This window comes from Drosophila serrata, unplaced genomic scaffold (genome assembly GCF_035046125.1).
Source record: "Drosophila serrata isolate PLE 108 unplaced genomic scaffold, ASM3504612v1 contig_275, whole genome shotgun sequence".
In the NCBI taxonomy this organism is placed as follows: domain Eukaryota; kingdom Metazoa; phylum Arthropoda; class Insecta; order Diptera; family Drosophilidae; genus Drosophila; species Drosophila serrata.
Window position 1 is genome coordinate 4199678 of NW_028257173.1, and position 21306 is coordinate 4220983.

Here is a 21306-nt window from a genome sequence, read left to right on the forward strand (position 1 = left end):
TATATGATTTATAGGGTCGGAAATCATTCCAAGCTTCTGACGAATTATAGTCAGAACTTAACAAAGCATGTTTAATGAACAAAACTTTCAGAATATTTACAGATAAATTAAAGCAAAACTTTAGTTTGTCATATAACAATTAAGTACGGAAGCCTTTGGTGTTACCTAACCTCTGATAACCCCCCAAAATCAAAGTGACTAAGAACAAAATTCTCGCTAAATATCACGTTATTCGATATATGAACAGTTGGCCAACAAGGGTATTGGACGAGTCAGTACCTTTCTATATCTAGTGTCCCTTCCTGTTTTCGATTGCCTGTGTTCCTCTATTATTACTACCTATTTTTCTTTTTTTTTTTTTGTGGCACATGCGCGCGTTCCGAGTCCGGATTGACGCTGTGCTCACGTACGGCGTATGGCAGGGCATTAAAAATAAATAAATATATGTATATAAAAATTCTTGGCTGCATTGGCAGCGGCAAACAAGCCGAAATTCAAATTCAAATTGAGGCACACACAACGCACAGCACGGCACAACCAAACGCAGCACACAAACATGGCCCCGATTGGCAATTTTAATTTGATTTTCAGGCCGTTTTAGATGCTGATTAGGCGATGTCCACGTAAATGCCGTCGTGCTTCCCACCCTCTACCCCACATTTCCTACGCTTCTGCCAAAACTATTCAGTAACTATTATCAATTCTTGGCTGCCAGGGGCGTGGGGCAGCCTTTGTTCCCCCTTTTTGTTGCTCGGCTGGCTTGTTTATTTGAAAATTACTCCCCGCTTGACTTGCCTCCTCTAAAGAGCCGAGGGGGAGGAGGGGTGGCCGCTTTCCTCTTATCAAAACATGAACATTTCGCCGCGAAAGACGACGCTTTTCCCAAAACAAAAACAAAACCTGTCGGCGCAGAGAGACAGAGAGAGCTTCTTTCGCGGAGAGAACTTCTCGGTGAAAAGCGGATGAACAGAGAGAGTGAGAGAGAGCGAGAGAGAATGGGAAGTGTGTGCGAGCGTGTGGCATGGTAAAAGCTCTTGTATAACATTTTCCGGATAGCATTCTTTGGCAAGGAAATTGGGGATGGGTAAAGGGATTCCCACGAATTCGCACACCCAGAGGCGGTGCTGCAGGAAATGGGAGGGGTTCTTCAAAAACAGAGAGTGAGATTAATGCCATAATTAAGGTTAAAAAATAAATAACGCATTAATTTAAAAATAAGAAATGAATAATTGATTTTAACATTAATAGGAGGGAACCTATTAAGTGTAATTGAAAAAATTTTTTAATGTTTAGTCTAAGAAGTTTTTATTATTTTCTGATTAAAACAGGTATTAAAATTATTTTTGAAGATACATTTCTTTTTCTCATAGAATTTAGGGAAATTTAAGAATTGTTTTATCAATTCTTTTTATAAAAAAATATATATCGTTAAGTAATCTTTCAACAATATGTATTTAAATATATTCTTGATAGATAATGTAGATACTATACCCTTAGGTATCTTTTTAAAATATTACAACTCCTTGTAATGATATTTGATCAGCTTAAAAACAAATCCTTGTGACCTTTCTTGGGTAAATAACCTTTTACCGAAGAGATTATTCCCTTTGGAGCAGCAACAAACTTTTTTGAACCAAAGGTCAGTAGGTCATATCAAAGTTTTTTCGCTTTCAAATATAATTCCTTAGAGGGGGATCCCCTAATAATTTAACCTCATACGCCACCCATGCCATTTAAGTATAACAGTTTTTTTCTGGGCATTTTTCGTTTATTTACAATTTGACATTTTGCAAGCAACCAAAAAAAAAAAAAATAGAAACAGAACAAAAAATAAAATAAAAACAATAAGAAAACACTGTAGAACAGTAGCTCACCTTCGCACACACACACATACACGGTGAAAGAAAAAGCTCGAGAGAGTTCCCTATCGGTGCTGCTGGCTCTCATTTTTTGCACTTCGGGCAGCACTTTTGGATTTCCACTTAGATTTTCCCCACCAGACATTCGTCGTCCGCCGGAGCGTTCGGTCGTATCACTCGTAAAGGCAATCATCTCTGTGCCCCGTGACGCGCTGCCTCTGGAGGAAACTCAACCCTCTCCGGGTCCACAGAATCCGCATCGGCATCCGTATCTGCAGTCGTGTGCGTGTGACCTAAGCTAGTTCAAATCTAAAACAAAAAAAAGAACTAAAACAAAAACTAGAAAGAAAAACCAAGTAAGACTATTTTTATTCCGAGCACAAGTTCATTCAATTCATTGTGGTGAAGTGCCTCCAGATCGAGTCGAGTTCGAGTTTGAGTTCGAGTTCGTCCTCCTTTTGCCGGCGGGTGCAAAATCTGTAATGGAAATTTGGCCGCTTACGAAATTCAAATAGCCAGAGTGACTTGAAAAAAAAAAACTTTTCATCTGAAAGTCAAAAACTTTGGCTCCGCGCACAGGTAACTCAGGTAACTGACTGCAAAACGAAAGAACCTTTATTTTCTGCGTTCTCCTCAGGAAGTCTTTGGTTGGGGGGCACACATGAAATTAAATCAAAATTCAATTCCATTCAATTTATTTGTTCAACATCTTCATTTTTTTTCTTTCACAGCATTTTTGCCCGGCCGCTAATTGAAAATTGTGCCGAAAAATGTTGTGTGTGCCTGCCTGCCTCCCCCCTCGAAAATGCCAAAAATGCCCCTTTGTGTGTTGCTTGTTTATAAGCAAAAGTCGGCGATTTCTATTTGAGTTTCCACCGAAAACCAATACCAAAACCGAAACTGAACTGAATTATTTGTTGCTCCCATTCTCGTTCCTTTTCAAGTTCAAATATATTTCGATTTGGATTTCGCTTTGGAAAACTCGAAAGATCTCTGTCGATAGTTGTGAGCTATGTTAGTGATCTCTGTGTGGCGGCAACGTGGGGTGCTTTGTCAATGCTTTTTGCTTTTATTTTCCATTTTTTTTTCTCGTAGTCGCCGTCGCCGGTTGTACTTGAACTCGTAGTGAGCGCGTGGCGTGGCGCGTATCTGGAAATCTTTGAGATACTCTCGCACTGTAGCTGCAGTGGAAACTGGAAACCTGCGGAGATAACGCTTCACTGGGTCGCGCGTGAATCACGCGAAACTGTCTCCAAATGGTTGAAATCTTCCAGCAGATGCATAACAGGAATTCCCTTATCCTGAGAATAGGATTTTTGATAAGTCTGGGGATATATTACCTGGGAAATCTTAGAAAATCAATTCTTAAAATACAATTAAAAGTTGTATAAATATTAAGAGAGCAAGGTTAACTCTAGCAACTGAAATGCACAATGCAAAATATAACTAATACAAATGAGGTTTTATGTGAAAAAAAAACAGATTGTCCGAGAAGAAAATTACTCAAAAACAATGGAAAAATTTGCTATGGAACGTAATTTTTACGATCTGTGACACAGACTGATTTTCATCTTGTCTTAGGTCTCAAAATTCTAGATTTTACTCAACGGCTTGTAACGCAGTGATGGAGTCATTTTCGACCCTATAAATCATATATATTCTTGATCAGCATCAAATTTCAAAATTTCATCGTTAAAATTATTCAAAATTTATAAAAATTAAAAATTTTATATTTAGTATGCAGATTGATTACCCTAATAAAAACTAACATATGGTGGATTTCCAAATTGCAAAATTCAATTTAAGATAAATTTCCCGAGCAAATTGTAAGGGTATACAAACTTCGGCTACCGAAAGTTTGATTCCTTTCTAGCTTCCTTTGCTTAACTCAATTATACACTTGATACATGATAGTAATGAAGTTATCATCAAAATAAAATAGAAGCTTAATAAACTTCTGTATCTAATATTTAGAAATATAAACACAATAAATCACGTTTCCTTGGCTAATTCAGTAGATTGCAGTTTATTCGCTTAGCATCAACATCTTTTAATCAAGTTGCCAGCGCAATAACTCCCAATTCAGCGGCAATTGAGTTACACTTTAGTTATCAATTGAAAATGTATCTTGGGAGAAAAACCATTTTAATGGCAATTAGTTCAATTCGTAATCAGGTTATGGCCAATCTGAGCACTGATACACTTGAAGCTGCAGAACGGCAAACAGCTAATGGGCAGCATCGCAGCCATCACATCAGCTCTTTCTTCCAATTAGCAAAGCGCTCTAAGCTCCTCGCCCCATTCTCTGTGCTCCGTTTTGTGATTCTCTAATTCTCCCACTTGTCTCCGTCAGTCTGCAGCATCGCGCGGGGGTGATTAGTTCCTGTTTCAGTTGCCACTCGAGGCATTTATCAAGTTGGGGCATCAGCTGCACCACTGATATGCAATTATCCCACTTGACTGCTGCATCCATCCCCTACTGTCAGCTGTCCGCTCTTCCATCCGAGCCCCTCGAGTTTGTGGCATTCAAAGGCCGCTGCTAGTTTCAATCGCTCAAACACAATTAAGGCATTAAAGGACACGAGCCAGAAAGGACAATTAGCGTGCGTGCGTGCGGATGTGTGTGTGCGTGCCGGGCTCATTATGCTGACATCGCCATCCTGCTACACTCCGTGTAGTCTCTTGCCTTTCTCCCTCTGCACTTCACCCGTTTTACCACTTGAGGCTGCTCATTAATTATTTAGCAGCCGCCAACGCGAGACTGCAAAACTGAATAAAAGTCGCGCATACGCAGCGTAGGCCACGCTGAAAATTAAACAACTATCAGGGACAGAAGACACTGGTCAAAATCGGTTGGTAGTATGCTGATACCAAAGGTTTATGTATTCAAGGGTGTCCCATTTGGTAGAAAGAACGTTTTTTTTGAGCAAGGTATAGATAGCGACATGTTGCTCATACGCCGTGTGGGACTTGGAGTATTCTATTCAAAAAGGGGCTTCACACCTTTGCATTTATAGTTGGTGAAATTTTATTAAATATTTTAAAAATATATGCCTATAAACCGAACTATCAATAACACAAAAAGGTTATATTTATAAATAAATAGCTACACGTTGCTCATACGCAGTGTATGCCCAAGTAGGATGTTTGTACAAGCTCTTAATATATCTTTTATTATAGGGAAACATAATTATTTGAACACAAGAAGGTTCTATCTCAGAATAAGTGACTGAACGTTGCTCATACGCAGTGTGGGACCAACCAGCACTTAAGGTTTTTCAAACTGAACTTAATTTAAGACCTTTAAATATCTTTAAAATTTATTATTTATACTGTAGGATAACCTTATTATTTTAATAAAATAATATTTTAATCAAAAATTAAATACCAACAAGTTGCTCATACGCAGTGTGGGACTTGAATTATTTGGAACCCGATTTTTAAAAAGTTATCTAAGTGATAAAATGGAAAAAAATTATCAAAAAAGCAACGAGCATGTTTAAAATACAATAGCTTAATTTTTCCAATAAATAAATCAAAAACACGACATTCTTTTCGTGCTAATTTAATTTTATTCATCAAGTCGTACCCGAAAATATGAAGTTACACCTTAATTAAGATTAATTTGGGTAAAATGATTACAATTAATTGACGTTGGTGGCTTTCTCGCGGTGTGTTGTCCGTTTGGTTGCTCTGGTTATACACCAACGCACAACGATCTATCATTATAATGAAGCGTCAAATCTAATACGTCCGACTATCCGACCAGCCATGTCACCATGGTGCGGGCCGAGTGCGGTTTCTATATACCATATAGGGGAGGGTTTGGAGGATGGAAATCGGAGGGAGTTGCTGCTCCTGCTCCCATTGCTGCTGCTGTGCTGCTGCTGATGTTGTGTTGTTGCCGCCTCCTGATAACGTTGACAAACTAGATAAAAGCGCGATAAAAATGAAAAAGACGGAGAGCGAGAGGAGCGACCAAAAAAAAAAAAATAAATGTGCGCAGAGACAAAAACAGAAATGTTATAAATAAAACAAAAGACGAAGCAGAAAACTCTGCCCTGGCTGGAATTGTATATGAATATTGTATGGGCCGGACGAGCGAGAGCTCTATGTAAGCCGCGATAAAAGGGCGACGAGGCCAAGGAGGAGATTCTATGAATATGAATGAGATGAGAATGCCTGCAGATTGTTTGTTGACGTTGTTGTTAATGAGCGATAAACTTAACCAAATTGCCATTTACTGCGTTTATGCGAGCAGAAAGTAATCGCGATTAACTTTTTGTGATACTGTATAAAAAGCAAAAACAAAACGGGTATTTGGTCCTGATATTGGGAACTTAATGCTGAAAAAATAAGTGGTATAAATCTATGATGTTGCTCCATTTAAATATGAGTTTTTCTTTATTGTTTTTAATTTAGTTAAATGATGCTCTTACAAATGTGTTTCTTAAGTGAAAACGAGAATGTCCTTTGACAAAGTCAAGTTTATAAATAATTCAGTGTAGGCAGCCAACCAGTTTTATGCAGTTTTATTAAGCTGCTAAAAATTAACAAACGAACGCTTTCGAAAATAAAAATTGATGCTTTTTTGGCTTAGTTCTGAGTTTTTTACATTTTGATTTGTCGTAAAATGTTCTTATAAAAATATAGTTAATATCGATATCGATATATTCTTGATCAGCATCAACAGGCGAATCTTTCTAGCTATCTCCGGGCAAAACCAAAATTTTTATGAAATTTGTCATTTTTGAAAAAAAAGGAAAGGGGTTACATCATGAAAATTTGCAAAAATCGGCCATTTTAAATGGAGTATGCAGTTTTGTTAACCTGCTAAAAATTAACATACTGCCGCTTTCCGAATTGAAATTAATGCGTTTTTGGCTTAGTTATGAAATTTTTAAACTTTGATTTGTCGAAAAATTTCTTATAAAAATATTGTTAATTTCGGTTAAAAAATGGTAATGGACCTTCAGTCAGAAGCTTAAAAGAAGGTGAAGGAGTCATTTCCGACCCTATAAATCATATATATTCTAGATCAGCATCAACGGGCAAATCTTTCTAGCTATATCTGGTCGAAACAAAATTTGTTCAAAAATTTCCCATTTTTTGAAAAATAGGAAAGGGGTTAAAATTTACAAAAATCGGCCAAAAATTCCCCATTTAAATGTAGTATAAACCTTGTATAAACAAAATGCCACATAAGTTTGTTTATATTTATGTGTTCCCTTTGGTGTTTGTTTATATCTCCGTTTGTTTGCGGTGACACTGAAACGCGGTTTTAATTAATAATTATCATTTTCTGTCACAAATTCATTTTGTTTGCGGTGGGCTTTATGTAAAATCCACCCTGACACCCCGTGTCACCCCGACACCCTGTCACAGCTCGATTATGCACGACCACAGACAGCGTGGAAAGCTGTCAAAATTCGACAGATCAACCTTGCCACAATCAAGCGATGGAGTCGGAGATACAAGATACATATACAGATACAGATACAGATACAAGTACCAGATACTGATTGTTTGAGGATGGGGAGGTGGAATTGTGTGGGCATATAGTGGCCTGTGCAAGTGGCAAGCAAACAAATTAACAACCGAATGCACATAACTTAAGCGATTAATGCCGTGCATTTGTTTATTTGTTTATTTTTGGCTATCCGTCGACGTGCAGTTAGGCGAGCAATTAGCTGTAATCGGAATCCACGCCGACGGTGGCAGACGATTTATGGCTCTCCATGGCATGGTAATGAGTCGAAAAGCCAGACTGATACGGAAAGTGCTGCTTTCCAAGTGTCACATTGCCATAATGATAAGCCTAGTGGCTTAATGGAAGCCAAAAATAACTTGCTGACGGGGAACTAAATGTATCAATTAATCGGTAGCGTTATTAGTGATCTAAAATCACTTAAAAACGTGTCCAATAAATTGCATTATGCATAATTTGTTAAACATTTGGCTATTTACATTTCATAGCTTAGTTTTACCTAGGAATTTCAGCATCCCATGTTCTGAATGTCTTTCTAAGAAGGTATTTTCTTGCAAAAATAATTCTTGAACTCTTTATTGTTCAGACAATATTGTGTAACTCGGGCGGAGGTGATTTTTATTTTGCAAATAAACACAAATCAATGGGAGTTCTTTCCCTCTCCTTTTGCCCCAAAAGTATGCTTCGTTCTACACTCTGCTGCCTTTTGCGGAAATCGTCCACCGCAGGTTCATTTTACCCTTCAACGGAGGCCAATCAAACATTGAACTCATCGCCTCATCGCCGGCGTTATAAATAGAACATTTTGAGACAAACAACTGCCACGAGCTATCGGAAAAGGGTGGAAAATAAAGAGGATTACGAGGGGAGGAAGGTGACCTGATGAAGAGCTGGCGAGGATGAGGGCAACCTGGCCTCGCGTGCCATTGAAAACAATTGTTTTGTCAATATTTTCACAATTTGCCTATCGGCAGTGGCATTATCAATCGTTGGAAACTGGGGTTTAGCTTTGGGCTTTGGGTCACTAAACTCCAAATGAAAAACTGAACGAATGACGAATTTTCAAATTATAAATTGCTCCTTCGCCTTTCTCACTTGGCCCCCCAAACTTCCCCTTCTCTACCCAATGAAAAGCTGCGAAAACAAAGTGTAACAAAAGTTTTCCAATTGGAGGCGCGCCCAATTCCTTTTTCCTCGAGGTGGCCGGGGGGGATGTGCGGGATGAAGGATCCCGGGGAAAACTCAAGTTGACGTTGATGGAGGTTCCCCGTGAAAACGTGGAGCAAGAAACAACCAGAAACAACTCGGAACTTGAATTTACGGCCGAGAGCTGTTGTTTTGGGGTGTCATTGAACTTAATTTTGTTTTTCTTTTGCTTAACCACACCCCCTCGATGTCCCCATCGCCGCGCCCTCCCAGGCTTTTTATATTTTTATTTATTTGTGTACTTTATGCTACCGATATGAGCGAGGGTGTAGAGCGAGAGCCCAAGGGCCGGCAAGTTGTTGACTTGCACCCGTCTCCCACTCCTCCAGGATTCAGGACTCTCGTCCCCCAAATATGATGAATTTTTATGCGCAGCAAAAAAGAAAAAACCGAAAAAAACATGAAAAACTGGAAAAACATGGTAGCAAAATAAAGGAAAACTCGGCCAAGAAATTCTGCATTGATTGCCAAAGCAATTTCCCAGGCAAATCGAAGCCGCAGCGCAACACAAATCATTTATTTCCATTCATGGAGTTTTTCCATTCAAAAAATACAAATTAAAATTGAATTTTCAAAAAAAAAAAAAATAAATAAATAAATAAACCGGTAAGGAAAAAGGGAAAATGAATTTGAAGAGAGCAAAGTATAAGTAGCAAAGGTAAATCATCTTCCAGGGAGTGACCTGAGGGGCCAGCATCCTCATTTAATATTTGATGTTAAGATTTCCATTTTTTATTTTGCTTGCTAACTTTGTACATATTTGTTGTTTTCGGATTCTCAAGGGTTACCAGAAAGCTTAGTGCAATTTTTTTAAGTAATTTAGTTTACCTTAAATTTTTTACAATATCTAATAACAAGAAAGAAAGCTAAAAGAAGTTTGTAAACCCTTGCAGATTTTATATATTTATGTTTAAAAATAATAAAGTAATGTGTGCTATAATTTCATTCACATTTACATTTTATATTTACAGTTTTACATTCACCATTTTGCATTTTCTTCTATTTTTAACTATTGTTTGTATGGAAGCTATATAATATAGTAGTCCGATTTTCATACAATTTTTCTCAAAATTCTAGATTAGCATATATAGGCTATCTAGTAAACTGGATAAAAATCTGTTGAAAACTGGCAGTTATAATTTACAATATTTTCCGATCGTTCCCGAAGCAGCTATATATATGTAAATATATAGTTTGCCGATTCGCTATGCTCCTTCTTATACACTAGTAAAATTATATAAAAGAATAAATCCAAAGTTCCATTCAAATTGCTTGCTCTTGATTCCGAAAATAAGTTTTGCAAACGTGTGCATATGATTCTCAACTGGTTTAAACATCCCCGGAACGAAGAGTCTTCTGCCGGCCAAGTCTCAGAAATGTGTTGTGCTCCAAAGTTGCAAGTCATTGTTTATTTGTGTTCAAAGTTAGTAACTGATCATACTTACTTACTGGTCATAGATACTTACTGTTCAGAGTTAATTGCTGCTCATAGATACTTACTGATCAGAGTTACTTATCTTTCATTGATACTTGCTGATCATAGTTATTTACTGGTCATAAATACTTACTGTTTAGAGTTAATTACTGGTCATAGATACTTACTGTTCATAGCTTATCTTCATATCATATGATTCCCAACTCGTTCTAACATCTCCGGAACGAAGTGACTTCAGCCGGCCGAGTATCAGAAATGTGTTGTGCTCCAAAGTTGCAAGTCATTGTTTATTAGTGTTCAAAGTTGGTAACTGATCTTACATACTTACTTGTCATAGATACTTAGTGGTCATAGATACTTACTGTTCAGAGTTACTTGCTGCTCATAGATACTTACTGATCGAGTTACTTATCGTTCATTGATACTTGCTGATCATAGGTAATTACTGGTCATAAATACTTACTGTTCAGAGTTAATTACTGGTTATAGATACTTACTGTTCATAGCTTATCTTCATATCATATGATTTCCAACTTGTTCTAGCATCCCCGGAACGAAGTGTCTTCTGCCGGCCAAGTCGCAGAAATGTGTTGTGCTCCAAAGTTGCAAGTCATTGTTTATAAGTGTTCAAAGTTAGTAATTGATCTTACATACTTACTTGTCATAGATACTTAGTGGTCATAGATACTTACTGTTCAGAGTTACTTGCTGCTCATAGATACTTACTGATCAGAGTTACTTATCGTTCATTGATACTTGCTGATCATAGGTAATTACTGGTCATAAATACTTACTGTTCAGAGTTAATTACTGGTTATAGATACTTACTGTTCATAGCTTATCTTCATATCATATGATTTCCAACTTGTTCTAGCATCCCCGGAACGAAGTGTCTTCTGCCGGCCAAGTCTCAGAAATGTGTTGTGCTCCAAAGTTGCAAGTCATTGTTTATTAGTGTTCAAAGTTAGTAACTGATCTTACATACTTACTCGTCATAGATACTTACTGGTCATAGATACTTACTGGTCATAGATACTTACTGTTCAGAGTTACTTGCTGCTCATAGATGCTTACTGATCAGAGTTACTTAACGTTCATTGATATTACTGATCATAGGTAATTACTGGTCATAAATACTTACTGTTCAGAGTTAATTACTGGTTATAGATACTTACTGTTCATAGCTTATCTTCATATCATATGATTTCCAACTTGTTCTAGCATCCCCGGAACGAAGTGTCTTCTGCCGGCCAAGTCTCAGAAATGTGTTGTGCTCCAAAGTTGCAAGTCATTGTTTATTAGTGTTCAAAGTTAGTAACTGATCATACATACTTACTTGTCATAGATACTTACTGTTCAGAGTTACTTACTGTTCAGAGTTACTTGCTGCTCATAGGTAATTACTGATCATAGTTAAAAACTGGTCACAGCTACTTACTGTTGAAAGATTATTACTTATCCTCTACATTTAGCAATTATATAGTATTCCGATTTTCATAAAACTAAAAACGAAATTTTTAAGGTACTTGAAAATAATTTCGATAAGTACATGCTCATGCTGTTGGTTTTTATTTCTTTGGCATTCCTAAGGACATAAAGTGAATATGCTGCGTGGTGGCTTTTAAATTTTTAATAGCTGCCAAATGCGAAGGGAAAACCATTTTGGCATACAAGCAAATATAATTTGCGCCGCCTAAAAGCACTAACAATCAAACCCTCGACAGCAGGAGCAGCAGCATCGCAGCAACATTGGCAAAAACAATGGAAACAACGGCAATGACAAGCTAAAGCAATTAGTTTAATGTGATTCCCTCCTCGACCGGCCTTCGGTTCGTCTTGGTCCAAAGAGAGAGAGAGAGAGAGGGAGAGAAAGAGATGAAGCCTGACAAAGTTTTATGTACCACAAATGAAATTATAGTCGGCTCACATACACATACACACAACGCCACAGGCTGTCGCTGCAATTTACGCGCAGGAAAAATCAGAAAGAGAGTGAGGAAAACTGTCGCTCCTAAAAGCAGGCAACACCAGGGATTTTTCTTCAACCTGTCGGCCAGATTGGCGACGGCCTCCTTTGCCTCAGCACTCTTCTTATCTTTCGGCTCTCACCTGTGCTTCACTTTTAAACATTTTCACTGCTTTTTTCCCGCATTTTTCCTCGTTTTTCTTGGCCCCCTTTTGTTGCTGATGCTGTCATGCACATTAACCAAATAGCTGGCGCCTTGATTTGATTATCTTGTTGGTGTGTGTGTGTGTGTGTGTGTGTGCGCGCGCGAGAGTGTGCTGGAGAAGATTGCCGTTTGACAAGCAACTTCCGCATTTTTCCCGGAAACGGAAGGAGGCTAGCGATGGACGGGAGCGGGAGCGTGAGCAGAAGGAGGCGGCCTTCCAATTCATTTGGAAAAGTTGTCCCTGAACTAAGTGGACACTTAGGTGCAGGTACTTAAAAGCCAGACCTACTCCCAGGAGGCACAAAGGACGAAGACCACCGATTTACTTTGTACTTTTTAAATTAATTTCAAAAAAGTTACGGACCATTTAAACACATAAAACAGGACGTTTAAAACTAAGATACAACAACGCTCCGCAACCATTTCATTTCATTTTACTTGAATTGTTTGTATTTGAGAAAATTATTTTATTTAGAAATTGACAATTTCTGCTAAATTAATAATGTAGAAATGTAAAATTCCAACTTAAAGTAACTAAAAAATTAACTACGCATTGAATTCTTAGTTCAATTTCCCTTTTTATCATATATTTTTTATTTTTATTTCTATAAACTAGTACTTAGTTCTCGTAAATTTAGAGCAGATCAACTGAAAGTCCGCCATAAACAAGCCAATAACAAGTGCTTCGCGATGCGTTCGTATATATCAACATTTAGCCTTTGGATGTGAACTGGCAAAGGAAAACATATTTTGACTTGGGCTTTGATTTATGCCGCTTTCCCACCAGATGGAGCTGTGGAAAACTGAAGCCGAGGAGAGGGAGTAGCAGCAGGAGTAGGGGCAGGACCAGGACCAGGACCAGGAGCACGAGCAGGAACTGGGAGCTGTAGCAAAGCGTTTTGTTCTGTTTGTGTCGCATGCATGATTCATGACCTCTCTCGCTCTCGGTCTTCATCTCTATCTCTGTTTTTTAGAAAGAGCAAAGGAGCTAGGAGATGGAGGAAAAGTCACTGGAAATCTGTGTGTTGCCGCTGTGATTTCCGTTGCGTATCCTCGGTACCCAAACGCTCTCCAATCACCAATGCCCGACCCACAGCCACCCACCTTGTCCACCCACTCGTGGGTACATCTGCAAATTGCCTGCAATAAATTTTTTGCCCGTTTGCCATAAAACACTTAAAACGATTTGCAAGCAAAAAGAAAAAGTAAAACTGAAGCGAGACGAGTAGGAAAAGCAAAGGAGAAGCTATGAAGGGAGCAGAGCATGGAAATGGGGAAAATCGGGGCAGGCATCTCTCGCATTTTTCATTCCACTTACGATAACAATTTTCGATATCGAATCGAATCGAATCGAGTCGAAATCCATTTGCCGCTCACACACACACACAGAGTAGAAAAGCACTCGGAAAACAAACAGAATGAAAATGCTTAATTACTTCCCCTTTGGCTGACTGCAAATTTATGATGTATAAACTCAATTTCAAACAGAAAATGGCAGGGAAAACGGCAAAATAAATTCACAAATTCAATTCTATTTGCCAGAGCAACAAATACAAACAAATGACTTCCTTTATACGCGAAAAACTTTCGACACACATGTGCGAGTACAAGGGAAAACACTGGGAAAAATCTATACGTTATAAATTCCTGTTGTTTTATTTTTTATGATAAAATATATTTGGATTTTTGTAGGTTGGAGTTTTTATTTGCTCCAAATATCTTTTATCATACCAAATCAGTGTTTTTATTCGCACTATTTTCCTTTTATCCTTAAAATGTGCGCTGTTCTTTACAGTTACTCTCGGAAAATATGTTGTTTTTCTCCCAAGAAGTATTGAATATTATCATTGTCCCAGTTATTATTTTCTCCAGTGTACTTTTGTGTGGTCTTGCTGGCCTGTGGCTGCCTGCAGACTATGGCCAAAAGTTTTGCTAACGTTTTCATTGGTTGCTCGCTTCCTTTTCTATTTCAGTTACTGCTTCTGATTCAGATTCAGATTCTGTTTCAGTTTTAGTTTCGGTGTTCCTGAAATTGGTTATGACAAGGCCAGAAGAAATTACGAAAGTATTAGGCCCGCAGTCACGTGTGCCGCTTCCACTTTCACTCTCTTTCTCTGGATAAGCTGTCATCCCAGTTGCTTTAAGTGGATTATGCTGAAATTAGGATCATAAGAAGGCAACTCGCTTCAGTTCATTCGAGTGCACAAAACCGCACTGGAAACTTACTAAAACAGCACTCTGTCAAGTGGCTCTTTCGATGATGAAAATGCCAAGTTTTTATTTGGGTAATATTTATGTATCTCACTTCTCAAAATTGCCACTTATTTGAGGTTGTCTCTACTCTATGCCGGAAGTCTATTTAAAGCACTCGATGATGCCAGGGTCAAGAGCTGCCTGCTGTCAGCTAATTGAAAACCGAAAATGTTTGTGCGCCAAATTAGCGAACCGAAAAATGGTTTCCCTGCATTAATGAAGTGCAGTCGGAACACAAAGCCCCCAAAGGGCCCAGAAACCGAACAAAAACACAATGGTCAAACAATGCCGGACAGTCATCCAGACAGCACTGAATGAGCTGAATGAGTTGCTCCCGATGAATGGGGACTTTGCTGGCTGAATGGAAGCCTGTCACGGGATCTCTGACCCGAACCTGAACCCAGAGACCCGGAGAGCATTTCCAGTGCCTGACCTTTTCGTAGGAAACAAAAGGCAACAGACTCTATTGGGGAATCACTAATCAAGTTGCGCATCGCATTCGTGTCCACTTCATGGACTCGCTTTAAATTGTTTGGAGAAAATGTTAACAGATATATATAAATTATAATACTAAGAGCTCCTTTACAATTTGTTATTTTAAAACTAACCATTGGTTTATATTAAAGCTTAGGATAAAGCAATATATTTCGTATAATCTTATAGTTGATCGTCCCAATTCGAATCTCTCCAGCTAACCACAGAAACAATATTTCTTTGTTAACCCCAAAAATGTTTGGTCTCTTTCAATACAATTTCAGAAAGCCGCAAGGAGCAACACGAGGCCGGAATTTTAATCAGGCCGCAGAATGCAGTCGGAAAGGTTTGGACGCGAGTGCAAAACAACGGCACACTAATTGTGGCCAAAACACGTCCAGGACGAGGACCAACCAGGGACCTGGACCAGGGCCATGGCGTCATTTGTATGCAACCGGGGAAATTCTGCGACAGTTACACAGGCGACCACGGAAGTGCCGAGCAGCGGCTAAACGGAAGCCAGAATACAACCAGAAAATAAGCAACTAGGGTGCCAACGACGCACCACACCAACACAGCAGAGAGTTAAGCAAAGGACACTCATAAATTGAAGTCGATTCCACAACGCAGTCAGGATGATGAGCGCCGGAGGAACATACATTTCCACCGCCAGCGTGGAGGTGCCCCAAGCTCTGCAGGACGGCGACAAGTTCATTCGCTGGGACGATGTGAGTACTATTTAAATTTAAAAGATATTTTATGGGGAACAAAGCTTAAAGTGTTACTGTTCAATGGAAATTCAATATTGATTAACTCAATAATTACATCTGATCTACAGTATTATTAAAGTCTTGAATTAAAGCTGGAAGGAGATAAGGCTTTGAATGTATTAGGCAGTGTCTCAAGTGGCTAATGGTTACTTGCTTAAAACTTTCTCTTCTCTTGTCTCTTTATTAATGTTCATTTACAACCTACTTTGTAGTTAAATCATTTTTAATGACGCGTTTACTGAACTAAATAACAAATAATCAATTCAAGTCTGGAAGTCTTAGCCTTAAATCATTGAAAATCCACTGTGAAATCTTCGCTACCTTGGCTAGATTGTGCATACTTTATATAAAATATGACCTTGCTGATTAAACTGTAGCATGATATCATATGTGTTGTCATCGATTTGTAAGCACATTTCGACTTGCCATAAAGTTCTCTTTGATCTTTAAAGACCCCAACCTATTCGGAAAATCAAACAGCAGCTTTTGAGTACAGAATGTTCGTTTATTTAGTGAGTATATAGAAATTTGGAATATGGCTCATTACTTCGTGTTCTCCTCGATCCACTCCAAGTAAGATGAAATCCTGGTGTACACAGATGGATACTGGGTGGTGGCACAGGGAGTGTAACCCCAGGAGACGATGCCTACTTGCTCAACCCCCCTGCCATCATTTCTTACCAGGGGACCGCCACTGTCTCCATTGCAGGCTCCGTCGGCTGTTTTGGCTGTGAAGGAGCACACATTCGATTCGGCCACAGGTGCACTGGCAGGCAACTCTGCCTTGCATTGATCATATTCAATGATGTTCAGATCCAGCTTATTTAGAGTGTTGGGCAAATATCCAGAGTTGTCCCGTCCCCAGCCGTAGAGAGTGCCGGGACCAGCGGCGTTGTAGTTCAAGGAAGGAAGGCTAATCACACCCACTGGGTTGCTGCCGTCACGGGCCACCACATTGAGATCGAAAGGCTTGTCCAGCTTGATCAGACCGATGTCGTAGGGACCGACGCCGCCTCCGTACTTCTCGTGAACAATGGTCTGTGACTGTTTGTACACCCTACTCTGGGTGTTCTCCTTGCTGGAGCGGCTAAAGAGTCCGACGACGGCTGTGGCCTCCTTATAAGTCAGACAATGGGCGGCAGTCAAAATGATATCGCTGCGTATCAGGCTTCCTGCGCAGAAGTGCGACGAGGTCTCCAGGGACACGATGTAGGGCGCCTCACCCGGCTGGGCCTCGTAGCCATTGATGATGCGTCCTTCGGGGAATCCCGGTTTGCCAATCAGGTTGCCAGAAGCCACACTGGCCAGAGCCAGTGCCAGTAGAACCACGAATTGCCTCATGTTTGCGATCACTGTTGAGTTTGTTTCACTTCTAGAAACCGTTGGGTCTTATATACATCGCCAATCGGCAATCGTCCATCGTCCATCGGCTATCGGCCAATCTTGGCCCGAACACTGGCACTCCAAGATCGGTGTTATCGCTATCAGGTCGTTGGTCAAGAGATTTACGATCCTGACCCGGCATATAATTGGCTTTGTCCTGGAGTGGCGCCTTTGACTGATTAATTCTATTATCGTCCAGCGCCTGCATCCACTTAAGGCATCCACTTGGGCCAGGCTACTCCCGGAGCCCATCTGTCTAGCTCTTGGCCTGGATCCTAGTCAGGCATCTGGCCTAGTTTTTTTAAGAGTCTTACAGGCTTATCTCTAGTTACTCTACTACCCTTAGTCGTTGCGATTTATATGGTCGATTGGACGTCAATGGTGGCCATAAAACAATAGTAAATTCTCTAATAGATAGATAATTTGCCATTTGAAAACTAGTAGCAATTAGATTAGATAGCTAAGGTGTGAATGAACTAGATGGAGGTAGATATATAATTAAGATTTATATCCCAAAAAGTGAATTCACGGAGCTTTACCCAGGGGTAAAACAGATAAAATCATCAAAGTCCTAACATAAATCTTATCAAGGTTTTTTTTTTGTCCGATTGGTCATTTCTTTGTGCTATTTACGTAAAATGAGCAGCTTTAAACGCTTGTGAAATTGTTGAATTTAATAAAATACTTGTCAATTCTAACCATTGATAAAAATGATTTTAATTAGAAATTGTTTCTAGAAAATCAATTTAAAGTCTTGAACTTAATGAATAAGGAAAATATCCTATTAAGATTTCTCAAGTGGGTTTGTTTCATGCCAGAGAACTTAAGACACGACTATTTGCCTATAGAATGTTTCATACTTTTAAAGAAGATCTTTAGTAAACACAATAAGGACAAGGAATATAGTCTTGGGAATTTAATTCCGTTCACCAGTATATTGAAAAATAATTTCAAAATTAGTTTTACTTCTCAAAATACTCTGTAGCTTTGAAAATATCATTAAATATAAGTGAATGATAGTGTCATATCTGTATATAAACATTATGGCCAAACCATTTTGGTAGCAACATTTGGACAGTATAAGAGTGTAGCTTTTTTCCGAGAGCTTTAGTTGGTTTTCTTATCTCGCCGATAACGAGACTTCACTCGATCGCTTTGATTGGTTGAGTGCATGAATTTCCAGACTCACAGCTCCTGTATCTGTATCAATGGCACACGCCTCCAAAACTCTGGGCTTTTCCAGAGCTTATTATAGCAAGGTTGTAAATCATGAGACAAACTGTGGACTGGACGGGCCTTAATCCAGCGTCGATTAGCAATCGATTCGGGGATAATCAGACATCATAAATTGTAAAGTCAACCTTGATGGAATGACAAACAAAGATTGGACTGGTCTTTCGTTGTTTGCAATTATTTCACCAGGGATCGGGGAAGGTGTTAATGTACATATAAGGTATTAATTATGTCTAGTCAGGGGATTATAGGTTTGAGTTATCTTTGGGAAACATGTTATAACTTTATTGTGATAATAATAAAAATTACACAATTATTTTAGACACTGTATGTAAAGTTTTTAAACATTTAGAGAATAGTTTCTAATCTATTCCATATCAGTTATAATCTTTGGTCAGCATAATGCTTTGTCATGTTGTCCAAGTATCAATGACTGTATTTTTCTAGAGGGAAAAATTTCTGAAATTATTTACTTAAGGTCATAAATTCTTTTTATTCTTATTTACTTTCCTAAAATTAACTTTCAAAGAAGTTAAGCTGATAGCAAGTTGAGGGATTCAAAATACTATAGAATAATATTTATTTAATGGGTATTATTCATGCAGAATAACTTTATAATTTAGCACAAGGAGCGAGTGCTGTGGCCTGTATGTAAATGAATAATACATATATAGGGCTAAAGGCATTTCTTCAGTTCGCTCCCTCTATAAACACTCGAACTCATTATCAAAAAAATAAACCCAGAACTTTAGTCGGATGCATTTATTCAACAATCGATCATATTTTCAGATCCAAAGTGATCCCGATCCTTTTCTATATCACATAACCCACGTGAGTCTTCCCTTAGAAGAGCTTGTAGTAGGCGGACTTGATCTCAGAGATCCAGTCGATATAGGCGGAGACACGGGTGTAGACGGAGGGCATCTGGGCCAGGCCGCAGGGAATGTAGCCCCAGGACACGACGCCAATCACCTCAGAGGGAGCATCATCGTACTCAACGACCAGGGGGCCGCCAGAGTCACCGTTGCAGGCGCTCTTGCTCTGCTGCTGGGAGGCGGAGCAGATGTTGGAGGGCTCCAGGGGAGCGTCCTCGGGCAGGGCATCCTTGCACTCATCATAGTTGACAATATCGGTGGTCACGGTCTGCAGGGTCTTGGAGGCGGTCAGAATGTACGACTTGGGCTGTCCCCATCCGTACAGATGGGTCTCTCCTTCATGGACCTCCTCGCGGCTGGGCAGAGTGGCGGGCGACACCCACTCGTTGAAGATGAAGGACTCGCTGACGTGGAGAATAGCGATATCGTAGGGTCCGACGCCACCAGTGTACTTCTCGTGGACACGGCCGAAATCGATGATGCGCTGCTGGGTGAGCTCGTCGACCTCGGCGCGGACATGCAGACCAGCGATGGCGCTCATGTTCACCGGATTGCTGATGCAGTGGGCGGCAGTCAAAATCCAGTTCTTGTCAATGATGGTGCCACCGCAGATGTGCGAGTGCTTGGCGGGATTGGTGGCCAGCGAGACGATGTAGGGAGCAGAGTGGGGATCAGCCTCGGTGCCGTTGATCACGAAGCCGGTGGCAAAGCTGGGCACGATCTTGGACAGCTTGTCGGTGAGCTTGGAGCCCTGGGCGACGGCCACAAGGGCGACGATGAGAGTTACGGTGATCAGCTTCATTGTGCAGAATTTAAAATAATGCTACTACTTCCTCGATCGGAGTTGATTTTTATACTCAACTTTCAGACGAGATTAGCAGATAGATTTATGGCGATTAGTTAATTTCGTTTGAATCGATACGGATCGGGGCAGCGATAAGAATAGGAGGTTTTTTTCAGCTTCGACTTGCCCTTGAGTGGGAAAAGCCCTCGGCTTTTCGCTCCACGCCCGTTGCTTTCCGCTTTCCATTTTCCGCGTGCGTAATTTGTTAACTGAGGTGTTGACACGGCAAGGTCGCCCCTTGTAGGGTCTCAAAGGATGCTAAAAATACTGACCCCTCACGGACTAAGCCAATTAAAAGTGGATTTCACGGCGGGAGTGGAGTGGGAGTAGAGGGATCCCTCCCTGAAGTGACCGCACGTTTGCGTAAACATTTTCCAAGCAAAGGAACAGCAAACGAACAAGGGAGCATGTGGTGCTCCTAATGCCATTCGGAGGGAATGGAGCTTGGCCATTATGTGCATGGATGTGCAGTGAGCATCCTGCTCCTCCTCATCCTCCTCCTCCTCCTCTTCGCTGGGTAATTGCATGTTTTATATGGCACAACACACGACGCGGAATGGGATCTACTCTGCCAGGGGCACGCATTAGTTCAAGTTAACATTTAATTTTGAATTTAACCATGCTTTTCCTGCAATTTAAAGGGCATTATGTGGGTCACTTTATTGCTGGATTTGTGAAGGCAACGAGGTTAGTACTTGTCCTGGCAGGATATTGTTTAAATAAATATTGAATGGACTTCTCTAGGGTTTTATGTTAATTATTTATTCATTGTTTTTTATCTCTAAGAAACCTCTAAGTTAAAGTTTATGTACTAGGTATAATAGATTTCATAAGAACTATGACGCATTGCTGAGCAGAGTTTTTAGTAACACCCTTGAGAATGATTTAATATGTCATAAAACTTAAGGAAGTAGTTGGGTTCCCAGGTGTAAAAGTCAATGAACTGGGATTTCCTAGTTGTACAACCCTAATGAGATGTGCGATTATATTATGTTCATATAAAAATTAACTAAAATAAATTTAGGCATCAAATATTGATCATATTTAGATGCATCGATATCCATTCTACGCTAGGGATTGGATATCTGAGAATAAGGGAAAGAAGTAACTACTTAAGAACTGCAAATGAGTCATATTAAAACCAGTATTAACTGAGTTCGGTTGTTACCAATTTAAACAAATAACCGAACTAGTTCTTTGACTTATTTCTTGACCACAAGGGACATTCTCTCTTCTCCTGATAACACGAAAGCTTTTAGCTCTTTTTTCTATAAAAGTCTCATTGCTTGTTGGTCCCGAGTTTAGACCTTTAGTA

The 21306-nt window shown here is 39.7% G+C and overlaps 3 protein-coding genes across 13 annotated transcripts in view; 1 reads left to right on the forward strand and 2 right to left on the reverse strand.

Moving 5' to 3' along the window:
* Plc21C (Phospholipase C at 21C) overlaps positions 1-21306 on the forward strand; it is a 60683-nt gene that overhangs the window by 4942 nt on the left and 34435 nt on the right. For 4 of the 11 annotated variants that reach the window (XM_020956979.2, XM_086834870.1, XM_086834868.1 and 1 more), the window contains exons 1-2: positions 1966-2447; positions 15171-15614. In XM_020956979.2, coding sequence (XP_020812638.2) covers positions 15522-15614 — 93 coding nt within the window. In that variant the 5' untranslated portion in view covers positions 1966-2447; positions 15171-15521. Of the gene's footprint in view, positions 1-1965; positions 2448-15170; positions 15615-21306 lie in introns of those variants that run through there. The other 7 variants (XM_020956977.2, XM_020956983.2, XM_020956982.2 and 4 more) reach the window with 2 other exon arrangements.
* Positions 16141-18765, reverse strand: LOC110187602 (lectizyme). The gene has a single exon (XM_020956994.2). The coding sequence runs from the start codon at positions 16995-16997 to the stop codon at positions 16200-16202; it is 798 nt and encodes a 265-aa protein (XP_020812653.1). The 5' UTR covers positions 16998-18765; the 3' UTR covers positions 16141-16199.
* Positions 19020-19949, reverse strand: LOC110187601 (lectizyme). The gene has a single exon (XM_020956993.2). It carries the CDS (start codon positions 19947-19949, stop codon positions 19116-19118), a length of 834 nt encoding a protein of 277 aa, XP_020812652.1. The 3' UTR covers positions 19020-19115.